Source organism: Carcharodon carcharias, chromosome 35 (assembly GCF_017639515.1).
Source record: "Carcharodon carcharias isolate sCarCar2 chromosome 35, sCarCar2.pri, whole genome shotgun sequence".
Lineage (NCBI taxonomy): Eukaryota > Metazoa > Chordata > Chondrichthyes > Lamniformes > Lamnidae > Carcharodon > Carcharodon carcharias.
In genome coordinates, this window is record NC_054501.1 from 7,851,859 (window position 1) to 7,875,703 (window position 23,845).

Genomic DNA, 23,845 nt, shown 5'->3' on the forward strand with positions numbered 1-23,845 from the left:
AGGGAGGCCCACAGGCTCCTCCCCACGCCCCCCCGGTGCCCACAGGCTCCTCCCACGCCCCCCCGGTGCCCACACCCTCCTCCCACGCCCCCCGGTGCCCACAGGCTCCTCCCCACGCCCCCCCGGTGCCCACAGGCTCCTCCCCACGCCCCCCGGTGCCCACACCCTCCTCCCCACGCCCCCCGGTGCCCACACCCTCCTCCCCACGCCCCCCCGGTGCCCACACCCTCCTCCCCACGCCCCCCCGGTGCCCACAGGCTCCTCCCCACGCCCCCCGGTGCCCACACACCCCTCCCCACGCCCCCCGGTGCCCACACCCTCCTCCCCACGCCTCCCGGTGCCCACACCCTCCTCCCACGCCCCCCGGTGCCCACAGGCTCCTCCCCACGCCCCCCGGTGCCCACAGGCTCCTCCCCACGCCCCCCCCGGTGCCCACACCCTCCTCCCCACGCCCCCCCCGGTGCCCACAGGCTCCTCCCCACGCCCCCCGGTGCCCACACCCTCCTCCCCACGCCCCCCGGTGCCCACACTCTCCTCCCCACGCCCCCCGGTGCCCACTCGCTCCTCCCCACGCCACCTATGCCAGGACAATGGGCCGTGAACATGGGGATAAATGAGCTCCCCGGTTGTAATTCAGGCGGGGAGCCTGTGACTGGCTGCAATCTGACCCGCGGTAACTGGTGAAGTTCTCCCGCTCACTAACCTCCTCCTCTGGGGCCAGCTGCCTCTTGCCGGCCTTGTTCGGGAAGCCGCTACCAAACTCCTTGGAGTGGATGTCGGCTCCGTACTCGACTGTAACATCCTCCTCGATACTGCTCACTAATCGCCAGAACTCCTTCTCCACCAACTCCGTCGGCACCATCTACAGAGAGAGAGAGAGAGAGAGAGAGAGGCAGGTGGGAGAGAGAGGGAGAGGGGGTGAGGTGAGGGGAGGGAGAGAGAGGCGGAGGGGGAGAGAGACGGGGAGGGAGAGGGAGAGAGAGGGGGTGGGGTGTGGGGAGGGAGAGAGAGGCGGAGGGGGAGAGAGAGAGAGAGAGGCGGAGGGGGAGAGAGAGGTGGAGGGAGAGAGAGAGAGGCAGGGGAGAGAAAGAGAGAGAGGCAGGGGGGAGAGACAGAGAGAGAGAGGTGAGGGGAGAGAGAGAGAGCGAGAGAGGCAGAGGGAGAGAGAGAGCGAGAGAGGCGGAGGGAGAGAGAGAGTGAGAGAGAAAGGGAGGCGGCGGGGAGAGAGAGAGAGAGAGGCAGGGGGGAGAGACCGAGAGAGAGAGGCAGGGGGGAGAGACAGAGAGAGAGAGAGAGGCAGGGGGAGAGACAGAGAGGCAGTCAGACAGTGGAGAGAAAGAGACGGGGGGGGAGGGAGAGACAGAGAGAGAGGGGGACAGACAGACAGGGGAGAGAGAGAGAGACAGGGGAGAGAGAGAGAGAGGCAGGGGGAGAGAGAGTAGCACAGGCGAGAGAGTGGGTTGAGCAAGAGGGGGCAGTGGTGAGAGAGCAAGGGAGTGGGGGAGGGTGAGGGTGAAAGTGGAGGAGAGGGTGAGGGAGAGAGGGGAGGGGGTGAGGGACAGAGGTGGAGGGAGAGAGAGAGAGAGGCGGAGGAGAGAGAGAGGGGCAGGGGGGAGAGAGAGGGGGTGGGACATGGGGAGTGCGAGAGAGAGGCAGAGGGAGAGAGAGCGAGAGAGAGGCAGAGGGAGAGAGAGAGCGAGAGAGAGGCAGAGGGAGAGAGAGAGCGAGAGAGAGGCAGAGGGAGAGAGAGAGCGAGAGAGAGGCAGAGGGAGAGAGAGAGCGAGAGAGAGGCAGAGGGAGAGAGAGAGCGAGAGAGAGGCAGAGGGAGAGAGAGAGTGAGAGAGAGGCAGAGGGAGAAAGAGAGCGAGAGAGAGGCAGAGGGAGGGACAGAGAGAGAGAGAGAGAGAGAGGGGCGCGGAGGGGGAGAGGAAGGGGAGAGGGGAGGGGGGTCGTGGGAGGGGGGTGAGGAAGAGGAGGGGGAGGAGGGAGGGGGAGGGAGCATGAGACAGAAAGAGAGGTTCAAATGGAGAGAAAAACGTAAACTCTCAGCTCCCGGCAACAGAGCGTCCACGGCTCAGTCAAACACCGGGGCTCCCTCCGCAAATCTCAGAGTGCCCGAGTTGACGGGTGAGACCCGGCAGGGTCCCTGTGCCCCCCCACCCCCCTCCCGCCAGGCTGACCCCGCGCACGGTGGGGGTGGGGGTGGGGAGATATCGCGGCGCAGTCAGCGACAGGGGAGGGGGATGTGGGAGGCGCGCAAACAAACAGCCCGAGGGGGATACGCGCCAGCGCCGCTCCCGGCTCTCGCGTCCCGGGGAGCAGAGCTCTGCCCGATCGGGGGTGCGGGGGGTGAGGGAGGAAGGGAGGAGGGAGGGGAGGGGGGGGGGGGGGGGGGGGGGGGGTGGGGTCGGTCATCTCCGGTGCCCCCGCTCCGGACCGCAGCGGGCTATGGTCACCGCACGCCGGCGCTTGCCGCACACTCACGTGGACGGGCATGTTGAAGTAGTCCGATTTGAAAGTGTCCGCCATCTCCCCAAAGCTCTGCAGGGTGTACTCCCTCGTCGCCTGCTCAAAGCCAAAAGCCTCTGCCGGTTTCTTGCACTCCTGGTTAAAAATGGGGCAGATTTACGGCTCATTAGTAGGTGGGGGGGGGGGGGGGGGGGGGGGGGGTCGAAGGTGGGGACCGTCCGTCAGCTCAGGAAAAAAACAACCTTTACGCTCAACAAAAAAACCCCCATGAGCGAACAGGGAGGGAGGGAGGGGGGGGTGGGGGGGCAAGGCAAGGCCTCGGCTCAACCCCTTCCCCCCCCCACCCCCCACCACCCCGATTCTCCCCGCCATTCTCCTTAGCCACCCCCCCCCCACCCCCGACCCCCTCGCAGTCCTAGGCGTCCCCCCACCACCACACACCCCCCCCCCCCCCCCCGCCCCCCCCTCGCCTCCCCCACCCCCCCCTCAACTTTCCGGAGGTCGCCCGAAGCGATTGGCTAAAGAGGCCGCGAGGAGGGGCCGGTGGGTCGGTTCGGATCCGGAACGCGCTGCCTGGGAGTGTGTTTGTGGTGGTGGGGGGTCGGGGGGGGGGAAGAGGCAGGGTCAATCGAGGCGTTTCGGGAGGGAGTTGGGTCGTGGTCTGAAGGGTTGAGGGGTTGGGGGGGGGGGGGGGGGGGAGAGAGAGGGGACGTGCAGGGTAACGGTGGCGGTGTTTGAGGTGGGGGAACTGGGCGAGCTGCTGTCGCAAGAATCGACTGACCCCTGACGCTCTCGGGCAGCGCGTTCCAGACCCTAACCACTCGCCGCGTGAAAAAGTTCCTCCTCGCGTCTCCCTCGCTTCTTTGGCCGATCACCTTCAATCCTCGTCCCTCTGGTTCTTGATCCTCCCGCCGATGGGAACAGTTTCCCCCTCTGTCCGCTCTGTCCCAGCACCCCCCACCCCCGTCGTGATTTTGAACATCCTCCATCAAATCTCCTCTCGACCTTCTCTCTTCTCCGAGGAGAAACAGTCCCAACTTCTCCAATCCATCCACGGAACTGAAGTCCCCTCATCCCCGGAACCATCCTCGTCAATCTTTTCCACTCTCTCTCTCTCTCTCTCTCTAAAGCCTTCACATCCACATCCTACAGTGCGGCGCCCAGAACCAGACAGGAGATAGTGGTGTAGCGGAAACACCACTGATAATTCAAATTCCCACCAAGGCTGCCGGTGGAATTTAAACTTGATTGATAAACTCTGGAATTGAAGGCTAATCACGGCGAGGGTGACCGGGAAACTATCATCGGTCGTGGTTAAAAAAAAAAACCCCATCTGGTTCACTCACGCACACCCCCCTCCCCTCCTTTTAGGGAGGGAAATCTGCCATCCTTACCCGGTCTGGCCTCCGTGTGAGTCCCGGCCTCACAGCGAGGCAGGTCGACTCTTAACTGCCCCCTCCCCCTCTGCAAATGGCGCTTAGCGAGCCCCCCGGTTTGAAATGAATGAAAGGGAAATAAAAAAAGGTACTCTAGTTGTTGCTGAACTGGTGTTTCAGAATCTCCTGTTAATAAGGCCCAGGATGCTGAATGCTTTATTAACCGCTCTCTCCGCCTGTCCTGCCACCTTCAATGGTTCATGCGCATAAAACCACCCCCCCTCCCCACACCCAACCAAGGCCGCTCCTCCCCTGCTACCCCCCTGCTCTCGGTTTGTACCCTCCGCTTTATATTGCCATTTGAAAGGAGGAACTCTGGTCTTACTTCAACGACACACTTGGGACACCTCCAGTCTCCTCTGGGAATTTCTGGGAGCGGAGGGATGAGGCAGAAAGTGTGGTAGCTGTCCTCACAGCCTTCACAGAGAACCAGCTTCTCCTCCTCCACCCCACGGGAGCAGATTATACAGACGTACGATTCCATCTGAAAACCAGCAAGAGGAACAAAAAAAAAAACACTCAGCAAAAAAAAAACCCAGAGCTCAGCTTCCAGGTGGGGAGGGGGGCAGGAGTGAGCGGTCAGCCAAGCCCCGGGGCGGGGTGGGGGGGGGTGGGGTGCAGTGCTGGGGTTGATTCGGGGTGCAAGGCTGGCAGATGACGGTGATCCAGGGAGAGGTGGGGGGAATGAAAAATGGAGGAGAAGAGGAGAGTGGGAGAGCGGGTACGACCATGTGCCAGCGGCTGGGGGAGGGCGGGGCCAGCGGCTGGGGGAGGGCGGGGCCAGCGGCTGGGGGAGGGCGGGGCCAGCCGGGGGCGGGGACGGAGGGGGGGAGGGCGGGGCTGGAGGGAGAGGGGCAGGGCGGGGCCGGAGAGAGGTGGGAGGGCCGGGCCGGAGGGAGGGCCGGGCCGGAGGGAGGGGGCAGGGCGGGGCCGGAGGGAGGGGGAGGGCGGGGCCGGAGGGAGGGGGAGGGCGGGGCCGGAGGGAGCGGGAGGGCGGGGCCGGAGGGAGGGGGAGGGCGGGGCCGGAGGGAGGGGAGGGCGGGGCCAGAGGGAAGGGGCCAGCGGCTGGGGGAGGGAGGGAGGGCGGGCGAGGCTAGCGGCCGAGGGAGGGCGGGCGGGGCTAGCGGCCGAGGGAGGGAGGGCGGGGCCAGCAGCCGAGGGGAGGGCGGGGCCAGCAGCCGAGGGAGGGAGGGCGGGGCCAGCAGCCGAGGGGAGGGCGGGGCCAGCAGCCGAGGGGAGGGCGGGGCCAGCAGCCGAGGGGAGGGCGGGGCCAGCAGCCGAGGGGAGGGCGGGGCCAGCAGCCGAGGGGAGGGCGGGGCCAGCAGCCGAGGGGAGGGCGGGGCCAGCAGCCGAGGGGAGGGCGGGGCCAGCAGCCGAGGGGAGGGCGGGGCCAGCAGCCGAGGGAGGGCGGGGCCAGCAGCCGAGGGAGGGCGGGGCCAGCAGCCGAGGGAGGGCGGGGCCAGCAGCCGAGGGAGGGCGGGGCCAGCAGCCGAGGGGAGGGCGGGGCCAGCAGCCGAGGGAGGGCGGGGCCAGCAGCCGAGGGAGGGCGGGGCCAGCAGCCGAGGGAGGGCGGGGCCAGCAGCCGAGGGAGGGCGGGGCCAGCAGCCGAGGGAGGGCGGGGCCAGCAGCCGAGGGAGGGCGGGGCCAGCAGCCGAGGGAGGGCGGGGCCAGCAGCCGAGGGAGGGCGGGGCCAGCAGCCGAGGGAGGGCGGGGCCAGCAGCCGAGGGAGGGCGGGGCCAGCAGCCGAGGGAGGGCGGGGCCAGCAGCCGAGGGAGGGCGGGGCCAGCAGCCGAGGGAGGGCGGGGCCAGCAGCCGAGGGAGGGCGGGGCCAGCAGCCGAGGGAGGGCGGGGCCAGCAGCCGAGGGAGGGCGGGGCCAGCAGCCGACGGAGGGCGGGGCCAGCAGCCGACGGAGGGCGGGGCCAGCAGCCGACGGAGGGCGGGGCCAGCAGCCGACGGAGGGCGGGGCCAGCAGCCGACGGAGGGCGGGGCCAGCAGCCGAGGGAGGGCGGGGTGCTAGCGAGCGTGTGTGAGTGTGTGAGGGAAGGCACACATGCCAGAGTGTGTGTGAGAAGATGAAGGAGGTGGGTGTCTGAGGGAGAGGTACACCAAGCCACGTTTGCCCTGCTGATTCATCTTCAGGCCCCGGAGATGGGCAGGGACTTATCAACCTCTATCGTGATCTATGTGTTGACTGGACTTTTCACTGAGCCTCGCAGCCAATGAAGAGGTTTTGCTGTGTGGCCAGTGTTGTAATGTGGGAAACGCAGCAGTGTGGAGCTCCCTCAGCACTGACCCTCCGACAGTGCGGCGCTCCCTCAGCACTAACCTTTTGACAGTGTGGAGCTCCCTCAGCACTGACCCTCCGACAGTGCGGTGCTCCCTCAGCACTGACCCTCCGACAGTGCGGCGCTCCCTCAGCACTGACCCTCCGACAGTGCGGCGCTCCCTCAGCACTGAACCTCCGACAGTGCTGCATTCCCTCAGCGCTGCACCTGCGAGCGTCGGCCTCGGTTTTCCTTCGTGCTCGAGCCCGGCCCGGCCCGGGGCTTGTACCCGGAGTGCCCTGCACCCCCTCCCCCCACCCAGCTCCCGTTCTCCCCCCCCACCACCGAGTCACTCCGAACTCTACTTCAAAGCAGAGCGCCTACATCACGCTGGGGAACGCGAGCTCCCGCCAAGACGAACGAGGAGAGGGAAGACCAGCACCTCTCAGTTGGTCCTGGGCGAGGGCAGGGACTCCGGGGGGATGGGGGGAAAGAGCTCGAAGCGGCGGACGGTACTTACAAACGGAGCTGAGGCGGCCCCCTTGCGCAGTCTCATGGTCATCTTGCCGCAGGGGTCAGCGACGCTCCTCTCTTCCTTGACCAGCGGACAGGGCTCCAGGGCGTAGTCCACTTTGGGCTCGCCCACAATTTCCTCCTTCACCACCAGCGTCGGGGGGCAGTCCAGGCAGTCCTTGTCTGTCGGCGAGAAGGAGTGGTGAGCGCATGTAGGCGAGCAAGACCTCCGTAGCTGGGGGGGGTGGGGGGGGGGCGGAGGTGCACAGGCTCAATCCGCACCCCAGCTGCCGGTGGAATTTAAATTCGATGAATAAAATCTGGAATCGGAAGCCAGTTTCAGTCACAGGGACTGTGAAACTAACATCGATTGTCGTAAAAACCCCATCTGGTTCACTCATGACCCTTTAGGGAAGGAAATCTGCTGTCCTTACCCGGTCTGGCCTACACGTGACTCCAGACCCCACAGCTCTGTGGTTGACTCTTAACTGCACCCCCACCCCCCCTTGAAATGGCCCCAGCAAGACAGTTCAGGGGCAGTTAGGGATGGCCAACAAATGCTGGGCTTGCAGGTGATGCCCACATGCCCATGAAAGGACTAAAAGAAAAAATTTGTGGGTTAGGGAGCGGAACGGTATTTCCTGACGGGGGCAGAGTCACCCAGACAGACGGGGAGTGGAGCAGACCAACTGGGCCAGAGGAAGAGATGGACCAACAGAGAGAGGGAGAGAGAGAGGGGGGGAGGGGGAGGGAGACAAACAGAACTGGTGGCTGGGGCGGACAGGGGGAGAGAGAGAGAGAGCGTCAGACAGGCAGTCACACAGATAAAGACGCCCAGAGAGAGAGAGAGAGAGACATACAGACAGACACGACAAAGACAGAGAAAGAAAGAGAGAGTGAGAGAGACAGACACGGCAAAGACAGAGAGAGAAAGAGAGAAAGTGTCAGAGAGGCAGACAGACAGATAAAGACACCCAGAGAGAGAGAAAGAAAGTGAGAGAGAGAAAAAGAGAGAGAGACACGACAGACATGACAGAGACAGAGAGAAAGAGAGTGGCAGAGAGTCAGACACACTGATAACGACACCCAGAGAGAAAGAGAGACGACAGGGAGAGAGAGAGACTCAGAGAGGCAGATGCATAAAGACACCCACAGAGAGAGAGAGAGAGAGAAAAACAGGGAAAGAGAGAGAGAGAGAGAGAGACAGACAGAGAGAGAGAGAGACAGACAGAGAGAGAGACAGACAGAGAGAGAGACAGACAGAGAGAGAGACAGACAGAGAGAGAGACAGACAGAGAGAGAGACAGACAGAGAGAGAGACAGACAGAGAGAGAGACAGACAGAGAGAGAGACAGACAGAGAGAGAGAGAGAGAGAGGGAAGCATACAGATAAAGACACCCACAGAGAGAGAGAGAGAGAGAGAGAGAGAGAGAGAGACACAGACAGACAGAGTCTGGGAAGCAAACATACAGATAAAGACACCCAGAGAGAGAGAGAAACAGGGAAAGAGAGAGACAAGAGACATCAAGCAGCTGCCTTGTCAGTGTACAGGTTCTGAATAAGTACCCACCTCGCTTCCTGTTGGCTCGGTCCTTTACCACCAGCCCCAGTCCCACCATTTTGGGGCCAGCTCCGTATATCTGAAGCTTCTTGAGCTCGGGGTTCTTGGCAATGTCAGCTTCCGTCGGCTCCGTCTGTGCAAACAGTGGAAAAGGGGAGGGGAACACCGTGAGGCCGACTAGAGATTCCGACCCGGGGATGGCGCTGAGCCGAGCTGCAGTTCCCTCTCCAGCTGCCCCTGCCGCTTCCTGGAGGACTCCCCCACAGGATAACCCCCCCTGGATAACCTGTGACTCCCTTGCCCCCTGGATAACCTGTGACTCCCTTGCCCCCTGGATAACCTGTGACTCCCTTGCCCCCTGGATAACCTTTGACTCCCTTGTTTGTCAAGAGTCTATCTACCTCTCTCTACCTTAAATATATTCAGTGACCCTGCCTCCACTGCTCTCTGGGGAAGAGAGTTCCAAAGACTCACGGACCCTCCGAGGGTGGGGGGGTGTGGTGGGGGAGAGAGAACATCCCTCAGCATCCACCCTGTCAAACCACCCCCCTCAGAATCTGATATGTCTCAATAAGATCATCTCTCATTCTTCTAAACTCCAATGGGTAGAGGCCCCAACCTGCTCAACCTTTCCCCGTTAAGACAAACCCCCTTCGTCCCGGGAATCAGCCGAGTGAACCTCCTCTGAACTGTAATCGTGCCCTTTCTTAAATAAGGAGACCAAAGCTGTACACGCTGCTCTGGAGGTGGTCTCACCGACTATGGCGAGACATCCCGACTTTTTAATACTCTGTCCCCCGTTTCCCGCTCCCCGTTCGCCTTCCTGATCACTCACTGCACCTGCGTGCTGACTTTCCGCGATTCATGCACCAGGACACCCAGATCCCTCTGCCCCCTACCCCACCACCCCCCTCAGGAGTTCTGCGATCCCTCTCTGCGTTTAGATAGCTTGCTGCTTCTCTATTCTTCCCACCCAAGCGGACAACCTCACATTTTCCCACGTTACACTCCGGCCGCTAAATTTTTGCCCACTCTCTTAACCCATCCGTGTCCCCTCGTGTCCTCTTCATAACTCACTTTCCCACCTTTGGGTCCTCAGCAAATTTAACAGCTATTCATCCCATTCCACCATGCAAGCTGCGTGTGACGCAAAACCACTCGTGTTTTCTATAGTTCTAGCAAAGCCTCCCTTCTCTTATGACTCAGCCACTCAACTCGCCTTCTCAATCCCCATTCTACCTCTCCGGTTCTCATCATGTGCACTCCCAACTTCCCCCTCGTCCCCCTCCATGAAGCACCTCAGCTCCCTGCCATTTGTTACCGAGGCCCCTTCCAGACCCGTGACCTCTACCGCCTAGAAGGACGAGGGCAGCAGACGCACGGGGAACACCCACCGCCTGCAAGTTCCCCCTCCCAGCCCCACACACACACCATCCCGACTTGGAAATAGATCGGACGTTCCTTCACGGGCGCTGGGTCGAAATCCTGGAAGCTCCACTTCCTAACAGCGCGGTGGGTGTACCTACACCACACGGGGACTGCAGCGGCTCAGGGCGGCAGCTCACCCACCACCTCCTCAAGGGGGGGCAATTAGGGATGGACAATGAGTACTGGCCTAGCCAGCGATGCTCATATCCCAAGAAACAATAAAAAGACCAGGAGATGGCATGGGCCCTGGGTTATCTGCAAAGACACAGCGTGATACGTAGACACCGGGCTCCACTCACCTCAGCTTGCAAACGTTTGGCTCTCCGTCCGTAGCTGTTCATCTTGGAGGGCTGCACGGACTGGCGTAGTGGGATACTGTGGGGTTTGTACTCCCGGTCCTTCTCTTCACTGTCAAACTGTGGTCCCGGCTGACACTGCATATATAGAGAGACAGAGACAGAAGTTTGGGGGGGGGCGGGGGGAGAGGCAGAAGTGGGGAGGGGGAGAGGCAGAAGTGGGGAGGGGGAGAGGCAGACAGAAGGGGAGGGGGAGAGCAGAAGATGGGGAGGGGAGACAGACAGAAGGGGGGGGAGACAGACAGAAGGGGGGGGAGACAGACAGAAGGGGGGGGAGACAGACAGAAGGGGGGGCAGACAGACAGAAGGGGGGGGAGACAGACAGAAGGGGGGGGAGACAGAAAGAAGGGGGGGGAGACAGACAGAAGGGGGGCAGACAGACAGAAGGGGGGCAGACAGACAGAAGGGGGGCAGACAGACAGAAGGGGGGCAGACAGACAGAAGGGGGGCAGACAGACAGAAGGGGGGGAGACAGACAGAAGGGGGGGAGACAGACAGAAGGGGGGGAGACAGACAGAAGGGGGGGAGACAGACAGAAGGGGGGGAGACAGACAGAAGGGGGGGAGACAGACAGAAGGGGGGGAGACAGACAGAAGGGGGGGAGACAGACAGAAGGGGGGGAGACAGACAGAAGGGGGGAGACAGACAGAAGGGGGGGAGACAGACAGAAGGGGGGGAGACAGACAGAAGGGGGGGAGACAGACAGAAGGGGGGGAGACAGACAGAAGGGGGGGAGACAGACAGAAGGGGGGGAGACAGACAGAAGGGGGGGAGACAGACAGAAGGGGGGGAGACAGACAGAAGGGGGGGAGACAGACAGAAGGGGGGGAGACAGACAGAAGGGGGGGAGACAGACAGAAGGGGGGGAGACAGACAGAAGGGGGGGAGACAGACAGAAGGGGGGGAGACAGACAGAAGGGGGGGAGACAGACAGAAGGGGGGGAGACAGACAGAAGGGGGGGAGACAGACAGAAGGGGGGGAGACAGACAGAAGGGGGGGAGACAGACAGAAGGGGGGGAGACAGACAGAAGGGGGGGAGACAGACAGAAGGGGGGGAGACAGACAGAAGGGGGGGAGACAGACAGAAGGGGGGGAGACAGACAGAAGGGGGGGAGACAGACAGAAGGGGGGGAGACAGACAGAAGGGGGGGAGACAGACAGAAGGGGGGGGAGACAGACAGAAGGGGGGGAGACAGACAGAAGGGGGGGAGACAGACAGAAGGGGGGGAGACAGACAGAAGGGGGGGAGACAGACAGAAGGGGGGGAGACAGACAGAAGGGGGGGAGACAGACAGAAGGGGGGGAGACAGACAGAAGGGGGGGAGACAGACAGAAGGGGGGGAGACAGACAGAAGGGGGGGAGACAGACAGAAGGGGGGGAGACAGACAGAAGGGGGGCAGACAGACAGAAGGGGGGCAGACAGACAGAAGGGGGGCAGACAGACAGAAGGGGGGCAGACAGACAGAAGGGGGGCAGACAGACAGAAGGGGGGCAGACAGACAGAGAGGGGGGCAGACAGACAGAGAGGGGGGCAGACAGACAGAGAGGGGGGCAGACAGACAGAGAGGGGGGCAGACAGACAGAAGGGGGGAGACAGACAGAGAGGGCGGGGAGACAGACAGAAGGGCGGGAGACAGACAGAAGGGCGGGAGACAGACAGAAGGGCGGGAGACAGACAGAAGGGGGGGAGACAGACAGAAGGGGGGGAGACAGACAGAAGGGGGGGAGACAGACAGAAGGGGGGGAGACAGACAGAAGGGGGGAGACAGACAGAAGGGGGGAGACAGACAGAAGGGGGAGGAGACAGACAGAAGGGGGGGAGACAGACAGAAGGGGGGGAGACAGACAGAAGGGGGGGAGACAGACAGAAGGGGGGGAGACAGACAGAAGGGGGGGAGACAGACAGAAGGGGGGGAGACAGACAGAAGGGGGGGAGACAGACAGAAGGGGGGGAGACAGACAGAAGGGGGGGAGACAGACAGAAGGGGGGGAGACAGACAGAAGGGGGGGAGACAGACAGAAGGGGGGGAGACAGACAGAAGGGGGGGAGACAGACAGAAGGGGGGGAGACAGACAGAAGGGGGGGAGACAGACAGAAGGGGGGGAGACAGACAGAGGGGGGGGCGGAGACAGAAGGGGGGGAGACAGACATAAGGGGGGGGAGACAGACAGACGGGGGGGGAGACAGGCAGACGGGGGGGGGAGACAGGCAGACGGGGGGGGAGACAGGCAGACGGGGGGGGAGACAGACAGACGGGGGGGGGAGACAGACAGACGGGGGGGGAGACAGACAGAAGGGGGGGAGACAGACAGAAGGGGGGGGAGACAGACAGAAGGGGGGGAGACAGACAGAAGGGGGGGAGACAGACAGAAGGGGGGGAGACAGACAGAAGGGGGGGAGACAGACAGAAGGGGGGGAGACAGACAGAAGGGGGGGAGACAGACAGAAGGGGGGGAGACAGACAGAAGGGGGGGAGACAGACAGAAGGGGGGAGACAGACAGAAGGGGGGGAGACAGACAGAAGGGGGGGGAGACAGACAGAAGGGGGGGAGACAGACAGAAGGGGGGGAGACAGACAGAAGGGGGGGAGACAGACAGAAGGGGGGGAGACAGACAGAAGGGGGGGAGACAGACAGAAGGGGGGGAGACAGACAGAAGGGGGGGAGACAGACAGAAGGGGGGGAGACAGACAGAAGGGGGGGAGACAGACAGAAGGGGGGGAGACAGACAGAAGGGGGGGAGACAGACAGAAGGGCGGGAGACAGACAGAAGGGCGGGAGACAGACAGAAGGGCGGGAGACAGACAGAAGGGCGGGAGACAGACAGAAGGGCGGGAGACAGACAGAAGGGCGGGAGACAGACAGAAGGGCGGGAGACAGACAGAAGGGGGGGAGACAGACAGAAGGGGGGGAGACAGACAGAAGGGGGGAGACAGACAGAAGGGGGGGAGACAGACAGAAGGGGGGGAGACAGACAGAAGGGGGGGAGACAGACAGAAGGGGGGGAGACAGACAGAAGGGGGGGAGACAGACAGAAGGGGGGGAGACAGACAGAAGGGGGGGAGACAGACAGAAGGGGGGGAGACAGACAGAAGGGGGGGAGACAGACAGAAGGGGGGGAGACAGACAGAAGGGGGGGGAGACAGACAGAAGGGGGGGGAGACAGACAGAAGGGGGGGAGACAGACAGAAGGGGGGGAGACAGACAGAAGGGGGGGAGACAGACAGAAGGGGGGGGAGACAGACAGAAGGGGGGGGAGACAGACAGAAGGGGGGGAGACAGACAGAAGGGGGGGGAGACAGACAGAAGGGGGGGAGACAGACAGAAGGGGGGGGAGACAGACAGAAGGGGGGGAGACAGACAGAAGGGGGGGGAGACAGACAGAAGGGGGGGAGACAGACAGAAGGGGGGGAGACAGACAGAAGGGGGGGAGACAGACAGAAGGGGGGGAGACAGACAGAAGGGGGGGGAGACAGACAGAAGGGGGGGAGACAGACAGAAGGGGGGGAGACAGACAGAAGGGGGGGGAGACAGACAGAAGGGGGGGGAGACAGACAGAAGGGGGGGAGACAGACAGAAGGGGGGGGAGACAGACAGAAGGGGGGGGAGACAGACAGAAGGGGGGGGGAGACAGACAGAAGGGGGGGGAGACAGACAGAAGGGGGGGGAGACAGACAGAAGGGGGGGGGAGACAGACAGAAGGGGGGGGAGACAGACAGAAGGGGGGGGAGACAGACAGAAGGGGGGGGAGACAGACAGAAGGGGGGGGAGACAGACAGAAGGGGGGGGAGACAGACAGAAGGGGGGGGAGACAGACAGAAGGGGGGGGAGACAGACAGAAGGGGGGGGAGACAGACAGAAGGGGGGGGGAGACAGACAGAAGGGGGGGGAGACAGACAGAAGGGGGGGGAGACAGACAGAAGGGGGGGGAGACAGACAGAAGGGGGGGGAGACAGACAGAAGGGGGGGGAGACAGACAGAAGGGGGGGGAGACAGACAGAAGGGGGGGGGAGACAGACAGAAGGGGGGGGAGACAGACAGAAGGGGGGGGAGACAGACAGAAGGGGGGGGGAGACAGACAGAAGGGGGGGGAGACAGACAGAAGGGGGGGGGAGACAGACAGAAGGGGGGGGAGACAGACAGAAGGGGGGGGAGACAGACAGAAGGGGGGGGAGACAGACAGAAGGGGGGGGAGACAGACAGAAGGGGGGGGAGACAGACAGAAGGGGGGGGAGACAGACAGAAGGGGGGGGAGACAGACAGAAGGGGGGGGAGACAGACAGAAGGGGGGGGAGACAGACAGAAGGGGGGGGAGACAGACAGAAGGGGGGGGGAGACAGACAGAAGGGGGGGGAGACAGACAGAAGGGGGGGGAGACAGACAGAAGGGGGGGGAGACAGACAGAAGGGGGGGGAGACAGACAGAAGGGGGGGGAGACAGACAGAAGGGGGGGGAGACAGACAGAAGGGGGGGGGAGACAGACAGAAGGGGGGGGAGACAGACAGAAGGGGGGGGAGACAGACAGAAGGGGGGGGGAGACAGACAGAAGGGGGGGGAGACAGACAGAAGGGGGGGGAGACAGACAGAAGGGGGGGGAGACAGACAGAAGGGGGGGGAGACAGACAGAAGGGGGGGGAGACAGACAGAAGGGGGGGGAGACAGACAGAAGGGGGGGGAGACAGACAGAAGGGGGGGGAGACAGACAGAAGGGGGGGGAGACAGACAGAAGGGGGGGGAGACAGACAGAAGGGGGGGGAGACGGACAGAAGGGGGGGGAGACGGACAGAAGGGGGGGGAGACAGGACAGAAGGGGGGGGAGACGGACAGAAGGGGGGGAGAGACGGACAGAAGGGGGGGGAGACGGACAGAAGGGGGGGGAGACGGACAGAAGGGGGGGGAGACGGACAGGAAGGGGGGGAGACGGACAGGAAGGGGGGGGAGACGGACAGAAGGGGGGGGAGACGGACAGAAGGGGGGGGAGACGGACAGAAGGGGGGGAGACGGACAGAAGGGGGGGGAGACCGGACAGAGGGGGGGGGAGACGGACAGAAGGGGGGGGAGAGACAGGCAGAAGGGGGGGAGAGACAGGCGGAAGGGGGGGGAGAGACAGGCGGAAGGGGGGGGAGAGACAGGCAGAAGGGGGGGAGAGACAGGCAGAAGGGGGGGAGAGACAGGCAGAAGGGGGGGAGAGACAGGCGGAAGGGGGGGGAGACAGGCAGAAGGGGGGGGAGACAGACAGAAGGGGGGGGAGACAGACAGAAGGGGGGGGAGACAGACAGAAGGGGGGGGAGACAGACAGAAGGGGGGGGGAGACAGACAGAAGGGGGGGGAGACAGACAGAAGGGGGGGGAGACAGACAGAAGGGGGGGGAGACAGACAGAAGGGGGGGGGAGACGACAGAAGGGGGGGGAGACGGACAGAAGGGGGGGGAGACGGACAGAAGGGGGGGGAGACGGACAGAAGGGGGGGGAGACGGACAGAAGGGGGGGGAGACGGACAGAAGGGGGGGGAGACGGACAGAAGGGGGGGAGACGGACAGAAGGGGGGGAGACGGACAGAAGGGGGGGGAGACGGACAGAAGGGGGGGGAGACGGACAGAAGGGGGGGGAGACGGACAGAAGGGGGGGGAGACGGACAGAAGGGGGGGGAGACGGACAGGAGGGGGGGGAGACGGACAGAAGGGGGGGGAGACGGACAGAAGGGGGGGGAGACGGACAGAAGGGGGGGGAGACAGACAGAAGGGGGGGGAGACAGACAGAAGGGGGGGGAGACAGACAGAAGGGGGGGGAGACAGACAGAAGGGGGGGGAGACAGACAGAAGGGGGGGGAGACAGACAGAAGGGGGGGGAGACAGACAGAAGGGGGGGGAGACAGACAGAAGGGGGGGGAGACAGACAGAAGGGGGGGGAGACAGACAGAAGGGGGGGAGACAGACAGAAGGGGGGGGAGACAGACAGAAGGGGGGGGAGACAGACAGAAGGGGGGGGGAGACAGACAGAAGGGGGGGGGAAGACAGACAGAAGGGGGGGGAGACAGACAGAAGGGGGGGGAGACAGACAGAAGGGGGGGGAGACAGACAGAAGGGGGGGGAGACAGACAGAAGGGGGGGGAGACAGACAGAAGGGGGGGGAGACAGACAGAAGGGGGGGGAGACAGACAGAAGGGGGGGAGACAGACAGAAGGGGGGGAGACAGACAGAAGGGGAGGGAGACAGAGAGACGGAGAGAGACAGAGAGACGGAGAGAGAGGGACAGAGAGAGAGAGACGGAGAGAGAGACGGAGAGAGAGAGAGACGGAGAGAAAGAGAGAGACGGAGAGAGAGAGAGAGACGGAGAGAGAGAGAGAGACGGAGAGAGAGAGACGGAGAGAGAGAGACGGAGAGAGAACAAAGTCACACTCACAGGCATGAAGCAAGGATGTCAACATCAGCCCCGTGTTACCTTCCAGCCCCATCTCTATCGCCCAGGCACGGCTACGAACAGTCCACCCAATGAAGCGCCAGGCCAATGCCCCTCGAGACTGGCAGAGCATGATGGTTCTGAACCTCCGCGCCCATCCCTTCAACGCCAGGTGGAGGGCATGAGTCTGAAGAGCTCTCTCTCGCTGGCCGCAGCGAGAGGTTCTCACCAGTCAGACACAGTTAGTGCACCAACGCGGCCAGAGAACAGGCAGGAGGATTGACACCCACTCCAGACACCTGAGCCCCTTCATCCAGTACCCGGGGTGGGGGGGCGTGCTGCACTGTTAGAGGGCAAAGCCTTTGGCTGTAAGACAACCACGTTTGCCCATCTCGGGTGGGTCCCAAGGTCACTGTTGGAAGAGGACGGGCGTGGGGAGGAGGGAGTCTCCCTGGTGACCTGGACAATTTTTATCCCTCAACCATCACTAAATTTTTAACAAGTATTTGTTCACGGGACATGGGCGTCGCCGGTGGGACCGGCATTTTGTTGCCACCCCTAATTGCCTCTCGAACTGAGTGTCTCGCTAGGGCCATTTCAGAGGAGCAGTTAAGTGTCGACCTCATGGCTGTGGGGTCTGGAGTCACATGTAGGCCAGACCGGGTAAGGACAGCAGGTTTCCCTCCCGACAGGGACATCGGCAAAGCAGGTGGGTTTTTATGCCAATCGATGATAGGCCGAAACTAACTTTCAATTCCAAATGGATGGATGGGGGTGGGTGGGGCGGCAAGAGAGAGCAAGAGGTGGAGAGAGAGAGAGCGAGAGAGAGCGCGAGAGAAAGCGCGAGAGAGAGCGCGAGAGAGAGCGCGAGAGAGAGCGCGAGAGAGAGCGCAAGAGAGAGCGCAAGAGAGAGCGCAAGAGAGAGCGCGAGAGAGAGCGCAAGAGAGAGCGCGAGAGAGAGCGCGAGAGAGAGCGCAAGAGAGAGCGCAAGAGAGAGCGCAAGAGAGAGCGCGAGAGAGAGCGCGAGGGAGAGCGCGAGGGAGAGCGCGAGGGAGAGCGCGAGGGAGAGCGCGAGGGAGAGCGCGAGGGGGGGAGAGCGCGAGAGAGGGGGAGAGCGCGAGAGAGGGGGAGAGCGCGAGAGGGGGGGAGAGCGCGAGAGGGGGGGAGAGCGCGAGAGGGGGGGGAGAGCGCGAGAGGGGGGGGAGAGCGCGAGAGAGGGGGAGAGCGCGAGAGAGGGGGAGAGCGCGAGAGAGGGGGAGAGCGCGAGAGGGGGGGAGAGCGCGAGGGGGGGAGAGCGCGAGAGGGGGGAGAGCGCGAGAGAGGGGGAGAGCGCGAGAGAGGGGGAGAGCGCGAGAGAGGGGGAGAGCGCGAGAGAGGGGGAGAGCGCGAGAGAGGGGGAGAGCGCGAGAGAGGGGGAGAGCGCGAGAGGGGGGGAGAGCGCGAGAGGGGGGGAGAGCGCGAGAGGGGGGGAGAGCGCGAGAGGGGGGGAGAGCGCGAGAGGGGGGAGGAGAGCGCGAGAGGGGGGGAGAGCGCGAGGAGGGGGGAGTGCGCGAGAGGGGGGGAGAGCGCGAGAGGGGGGGAGAGTGCGCGAGAGGGGGAGAGTGCGCGAGAGGGGGAGAGAGCGCGAGAGGGGGGGAGAGTGCGACGAGAGGGGGAGAGCGCGAGAGGGGGGAGAGCGCGAGAGGGGGGAGAGCGCGAGAGAGGGGGAGAGAGCGAGAGAGGGGGAGAGAGCGAGAGAGGGAGAGAGAGTGGGAGATAGAGTGAGCAAGACAGAGATAAACAGAGAGGGTGAGAGAGAGAGAGAGAGAGAGAGGAATAGAGAGAGAGAGAGGCACAAAGAGACAGACAGAGAGGGAGAGGTTTAGCGAGGGAATCTCCGAGTTTGGGTCCCAGGCAGCTGAAGGCACAGCCGCCAATGGTGGAAATGGGAGTGATGCATAAGAGGCCAGACTGGACGAGCCCCAGGAGGTCAGAGGTAGGGAGGAGGAGGCGAGGGATTTGAAGACGGGGATGAGCGCTTTAAACTATTTGTCAGTCAACGTGCGTTCCGAAATCAGAACCCAAGAGGCACGGAGTTGCTAAGGATGGGCCTGCGTCATCGGCCCTCCTCAACAGCGGGCACCGACTCTTCACCTCCCCTCCCCTCCCCTCCCCCGGGGGTCATCTCCACCGAGCGCGTGCTGCCGATCTGCAGCCAGATGGCCGCGCCGCACCCCCCCCCCCCCCCGCCCTTACCGCTAAGCTGGCTCCGGACTGGAAGGTGTCGAAAGGGTAGATGACCCTCTCGTAGTGCGAGCGGAGCAGAGAGCCGATCCCTTTGCCTGGTGGGTAGCCCAGTCGCTGAGCCACGCGTGACCACCGCCTGTCTCGACAGATGGCTTCGTAGCCGCCCTCCTCGATGACGATCTGAAAACGCAACACAAGAGCGGGTGAGCAAAGCGGGAGCGCCGGGCCGGGATACCTCTTGAGCCTGAGAGCGGTGAGTCGATGGGATTCATTGCCACAGAAGGCTGTGGAGGCCGGGTCATCGAGTGTATTTAAGACCCAGATAGATAGGTTCTCGATCGGTGACGGTGGGGGGGGGGGGGGGGGGGGGGGTCAAAGGTTACGGGGAGAACGGGGTGGAGAAACTCATCAGCCGTGATTGAACGGCGGAGCAGACTCGATGGGCCGAATGGCCTAGTTTCTGCTCCCTATGTCTTATGGCCCACACGGGACAGGGTGCCAAGATAGCGTTTCTTTCCACAGGGTTCTTTTTGTTTTTTTGTGAGGTTTTTCCCTCGAGGGATTTTTGTGGGGGGGGGCTTTTTTTTTTGTTTCCAGGGGCTCCTTGGGACCTAAAAAGGTTTAAATTGCAAACCAGATGCAGGAATTTGCAAACTTGCTCTCCACGCTGGTTGGGGGGGGGGGGGGTGGGGTGGGTGGGGGGTGGAGGAGAGGAGAAATGTGACCGGAACGAGAAACTCGGTGCAGGGCGAGCGGCCAGGAATCCAATCGCAGGTCGTCTCTCTGGCAGAGGCACCAGCAAGAAAGAGAGAGAGAGAGAGAGCGAGAATGTGGCACTGGAGGAGCAGCTCCTGACTAGATCCTGCTCCCCCACAACTCTGTCCAATAAGAGGACCGTGCCTGCGATTGTTCAGCCCTGGACCAGGGGAGGGCCATCATGTAAGGTGATTTTGGATTGCAGGGGAGGGGGGTTGACTTAGAAACAGAGAAACCGGGAGCAGGAGTAGGCCATTCAGCCCTTCGAGTCTGCTGCGTCGTTCAACGTGATCATGGCCGATCCTCTATCTCAACCCCGTACTCCCGCTCTCTCCTCGTACCCCCTTGGAGATTTGGGAGTCCAGGAATCTATTTCCTTCTTGACTATAATAAAAGCAGAAAAAAGCCGCGGAGGCTGGAAATCCAAAACAAAAACAGAAATAAAAATAGCTGGAGAAACTCAGCAGGTCTGACAGCATCGGCGGAGAGGGACACAGTTCACGCTTCGAGTCCGTGTGACTCTTCAACAGAACTAAGGAAAAATAGAAGAGAGGTGAAATATAAGCTGGTTTAAGTGGGGGTGGGACAGGTAGAGCTGGATCGAGGGCCAGTGATAGGTGGAGATAACCAAAAGATGTCACAGACAAAAGGACAAAGGTGGTGATATTAGCTGAAGAATGGTCTATCTGTACCTTCCCCCCACCCCCACCCCCACTAGAGCTATCTGTACCTTCCCCCCACCCCACACCCACTAGGGCTATCTGTACCTTCCCCCCACCCCACCCCTGCTAGGTCTATCTGTACCTTCACCCCACCCCCGCTAGGTCTATCTGTACCTTCACCCCACCCCCACCAGGTCTATCTGTATCTTGCTCGTCCTGTTTTCTACCCTTAATTAGCACATTCCTCAGATAATATCACCACCTTCAACACCTCTTTGTCCTTTTGTCTGTGACATCTTTTGGTTATCTCCACCTATCACTGGCCCTCGATCCAGCTCTACCTGTCTCCCCCTCATCCCCCACCCCTATCTTATATTTCACCTTCTATTTTTCCTTAGTTCTGTTGACGAGTCACCCGGACTCGTAATGTTAACTGTGTCCCTCTCAGCAGATGCTGCCAGACCTGCTGAGTTTTTCCAGGGATTTTTATTGCTGTTTCTGTCCTTCTTAAATATATTTAGTGACTTGGCCTCCACAGCCTCCTGTGGTAGAGAATTCCACAGGTTTACCACCCTCTGAGTGAAGAAGCTTCTCGTCATCTCAGTCCTAAATGGTCTATCCTGTATCCTTAGACTGTGACCCCTTGTTCTAGACCCCCTCCCACAGCCCAGAGGAAACTTCATCCCTGCATCCGGTCTGCCCATCCCTGTCAGAATTTTATACGGTTCAGTGAGATCCCCCTCTCGCTCTCCTATACTCCAGGGCCTACTCGGCCCAATCTCTCCTCATACGACAATCCTGCCACCCCAGGAATCAGTGGCCTGACTGGATCCTTTTGCCCCTGTCTTTGCCTTACTGGGGACTACCTCTGGTGGCTCAATGGTGGATTCGCCTGCTGCCCCCTCTTGTGCTTTGAGCCCTAGAGAGGAACATGTGCAGCTCAGTCCTGTGGCTGGGATTACAAGGCCCCCCCTACATTGGCTGTGATGGGAACGCTCCTGGGTCCCTCCTCACCACATTACAGACTTTTAACCTTCTGGACATGTAGTGTGTTGGTGGGGCAAGTGCAATTTAAGTTATGCACCAGCGGCGGGGTGGGGGGTTGGATTTTATAGCTTCTCCCGCTCTCCCCTCCCTCCCAAACAAGGCGGACAGGCATGGAAACTGCTGGGGGCCGAATTTCTCTGGGACAACGAAACTGCCTGCAGGCCAGAGAGGGACAACGGAGGGACGGTGGTGCGCAGGGAGCTTTACACACACACACACACACACACTCACTCTTACGCATTATGTCTCTCAATCTCACACACACACTCAAACAGACACACTCAAACGCTCTCTCACACAAACACACTCTCATACAGATGCACTCAAACACTCGCAAACACACAAACTCTGACACACACTCCTACGCACACACTCCTACACACTCTCACAGACACATACTCTTACTCACACAAACACTCTTACACACACTCACAGACACATTCTTACTCACACTCACACAAAGACACACACACACAGACACACACACACTCACAGACACAGACACTCTTACACACACACACACTCTTACACACACTCACAGACACATTCTTACTCACACTCACACAAAGACACACACACACAGACACACACACACTCACAGACACAGACACTCACACACACACACACTCTTACACACACACACACTCTTACACACACACACACTCTTACACACACACACACTTACACACACACACACTTACACACACACACACACTTACACACACACACACTTACACACACACACACACACACTTACACACACAGTTTCACTCACACACTTACACACACACTCAAACACACACACTCACTCTTACACACGCACACACTCAAACACACACACACACACTCAACACACACACACACACTCAAACACACACACACACTCAAACACACACACACACACAAACACTCTTACACACACACACTCAAACACTTACACACACACACACACACTTACACACACACACTCAAACACTTACACACACACTCAAACACTTACACACACACTCAAACACTTACACACACACACTCAAACACTTACACACACACACTCAAACACTTACACACACACACTCAAACACTTACACACACACACTCAAACACTTACACACACACAAACACTCTTACACACACACACTCAAACACTCTTACACACACACACTCAAACACTCACACACACACTCAAACACTCACACACACACACTCAAACACTTACACACACACTGACAAACACATACACACACACACACACATTCGCACTCTTATGCACACATTGACACAAAAACACACACTCACAAACACTTCAACACAGCCTCACACAAGCACTCACTCGCACACACTGGTGCTCTCGTAATCTCAAGCTCAATCTCGAGCATGCAATCAGGAAGAGGCAACCCCTAGTCGCTCTCTTTCCCGCCACCTTACTGTGGGTATCACAGATAGCAACATAGCCAGCACAGTTAGCAACCAACTTCACAAATACAAAAGGCTGCTCCCTTGCCATGGGTGGGGGAAGGCGGGTGACAGTGGGAAGCAGAGGGAGGGCCATCCCCAGGACACCCTGGCTGCACCACCTCATGGCTCATTTTACAGCAGCATTCAGGAAGGCCAAGAGGTAAGCACCTGCCCTGTGACATCACCTGACAGTGCTTCAGAGGGTTAGGAAAACCAGTTACACAGCGAGTTCCTCAGCGAAACCACAGTGATGGGGCTCAGTGTAGAGGGAGCTTTACTCTGTATCTAACCCCGTGCTGTACCTGTCCTGGGAGTGTTTGATGGGGACAGTGTAGAGGGAGCTTTACTCTGTATCTAACCCCGTGCTGTACCTGTCCTGGGACTGTTTGATGGGGACGGTGTAGAGGGAGCTTTACTCTGTATCTAACACCGTGCTGTACCTGTCCTGGGAGTGTTTGATGGGGACAGTGTAGAGGGAGCTTTACTCTGTATCTAACCCCATGCTGTACCTGTCCTGGGAGTGTTTGATGGGGACAGTGTAGAGGGAGCTTTACTCTGTATATAACCCCATGCTGTACCTGTCCTGGGAGTGTTTGATGGGGATGGTGTAGAGGGAGCTTTACTCTGTATCTAACCCCGTGCTGTACCTGTCCTGACAATGGTGGGCACATATTTTAAAGACATGATTTGTCACACCGTTGAGCTCCAGAGGGAGACTGCAGCGAAGGAACTGATGACATGGTGCATGGCACCGGTAACCTTCAGCGCACCTCGAGTGTAAAGAAACACAGAGAAATCCCCTCGTTACCTTGTTCAGGCTGTACAGGTCCAGGATTCGTCGCTCCACATTGGGAATTTTTAACGTCGACCCCTGGAGTTCCCAGAACTTGGCGATTTGATCCAGGAAGTTTAATTTCACTCGGGTCTGTGCCTGTCCGGAGAGAAGCAAGGGAACAATGAGCCTGGAGCGTCACGACCACGCGTTCGCTTAGCTAAGCTGAAGCTGCAGTGAGTGAGCAAGCAGGTGGGGACCCTCAGCTTGGAAAGGCGGGCTGCGACCCTGCCGCCTGCCCCCACGAGAGAAAAAAACCGCCCCGCTAGTCTCCTCTGAATGAGTTCACCTCAACCAGTTGGCGTGGGAAGGGGGCAAGCGGGCTGGCGGACCTCCCCTAGACCATCAGCCGGCCAGCCTGAGCCCCGAGCTTCCTGCCCGCCGCCCGTAGTTCTAATCCTCCACCCCGCTCCCAGGCTCTGACCTCTCTGACCTCGG

The 23,845-nt window shown here is 61.1% G+C and overlaps 1 protein-coding gene across 3 annotated transcripts in view; it reads right to left on the reverse strand.

Annotated features, from left to right (window-relative positions):
• kdm5c (lysine (K)-specific demethylase 5C) overlaps positions 1 to 23,845 on the reverse strand; it is a 159,598-nt gene that overhangs the window by 42,535 nt on the left and 93,218 nt on the right. For 2 of the 3 annotated variants that reach the window (XM_041179589.1, XM_041179588.1), the window contains exons 3-10: positions 23,384 to 23,506; positions 18,665 to 18,835; positions 9,973 to 10,107; positions 8,255 to 8,378; positions 6,691 to 6,866; positions 4,231 to 4,389; positions 2,485 to 2,604; positions 704 to 862 (exon numbers count right to left, since the gene is read on the reverse strand). In XM_041179589.1, coding sequence (XP_041035523.1) covers positions 704 to 862; positions 2,485 to 2,604; positions 4,231 to 4,389; positions 6,691 to 6,866; positions 8,255 to 8,378; positions 9,973 to 10,107; positions 18,665 to 18,835; positions 23,384 to 23,506 — 1,167 coding nt within the window. The remainder of the gene's footprint in view (positions 1 to 703; positions 863 to 2,484; positions 2,605 to 4,230; positions 4,390 to 6,690; positions 6,867 to 8,254; positions 8,379 to 9,972; positions 10,108 to 18,664; positions 18,836 to 23,383; positions 23,507 to 23,845) is intronic. The other variant, XM_041179590.1, reaches the window with a different exon arrangement.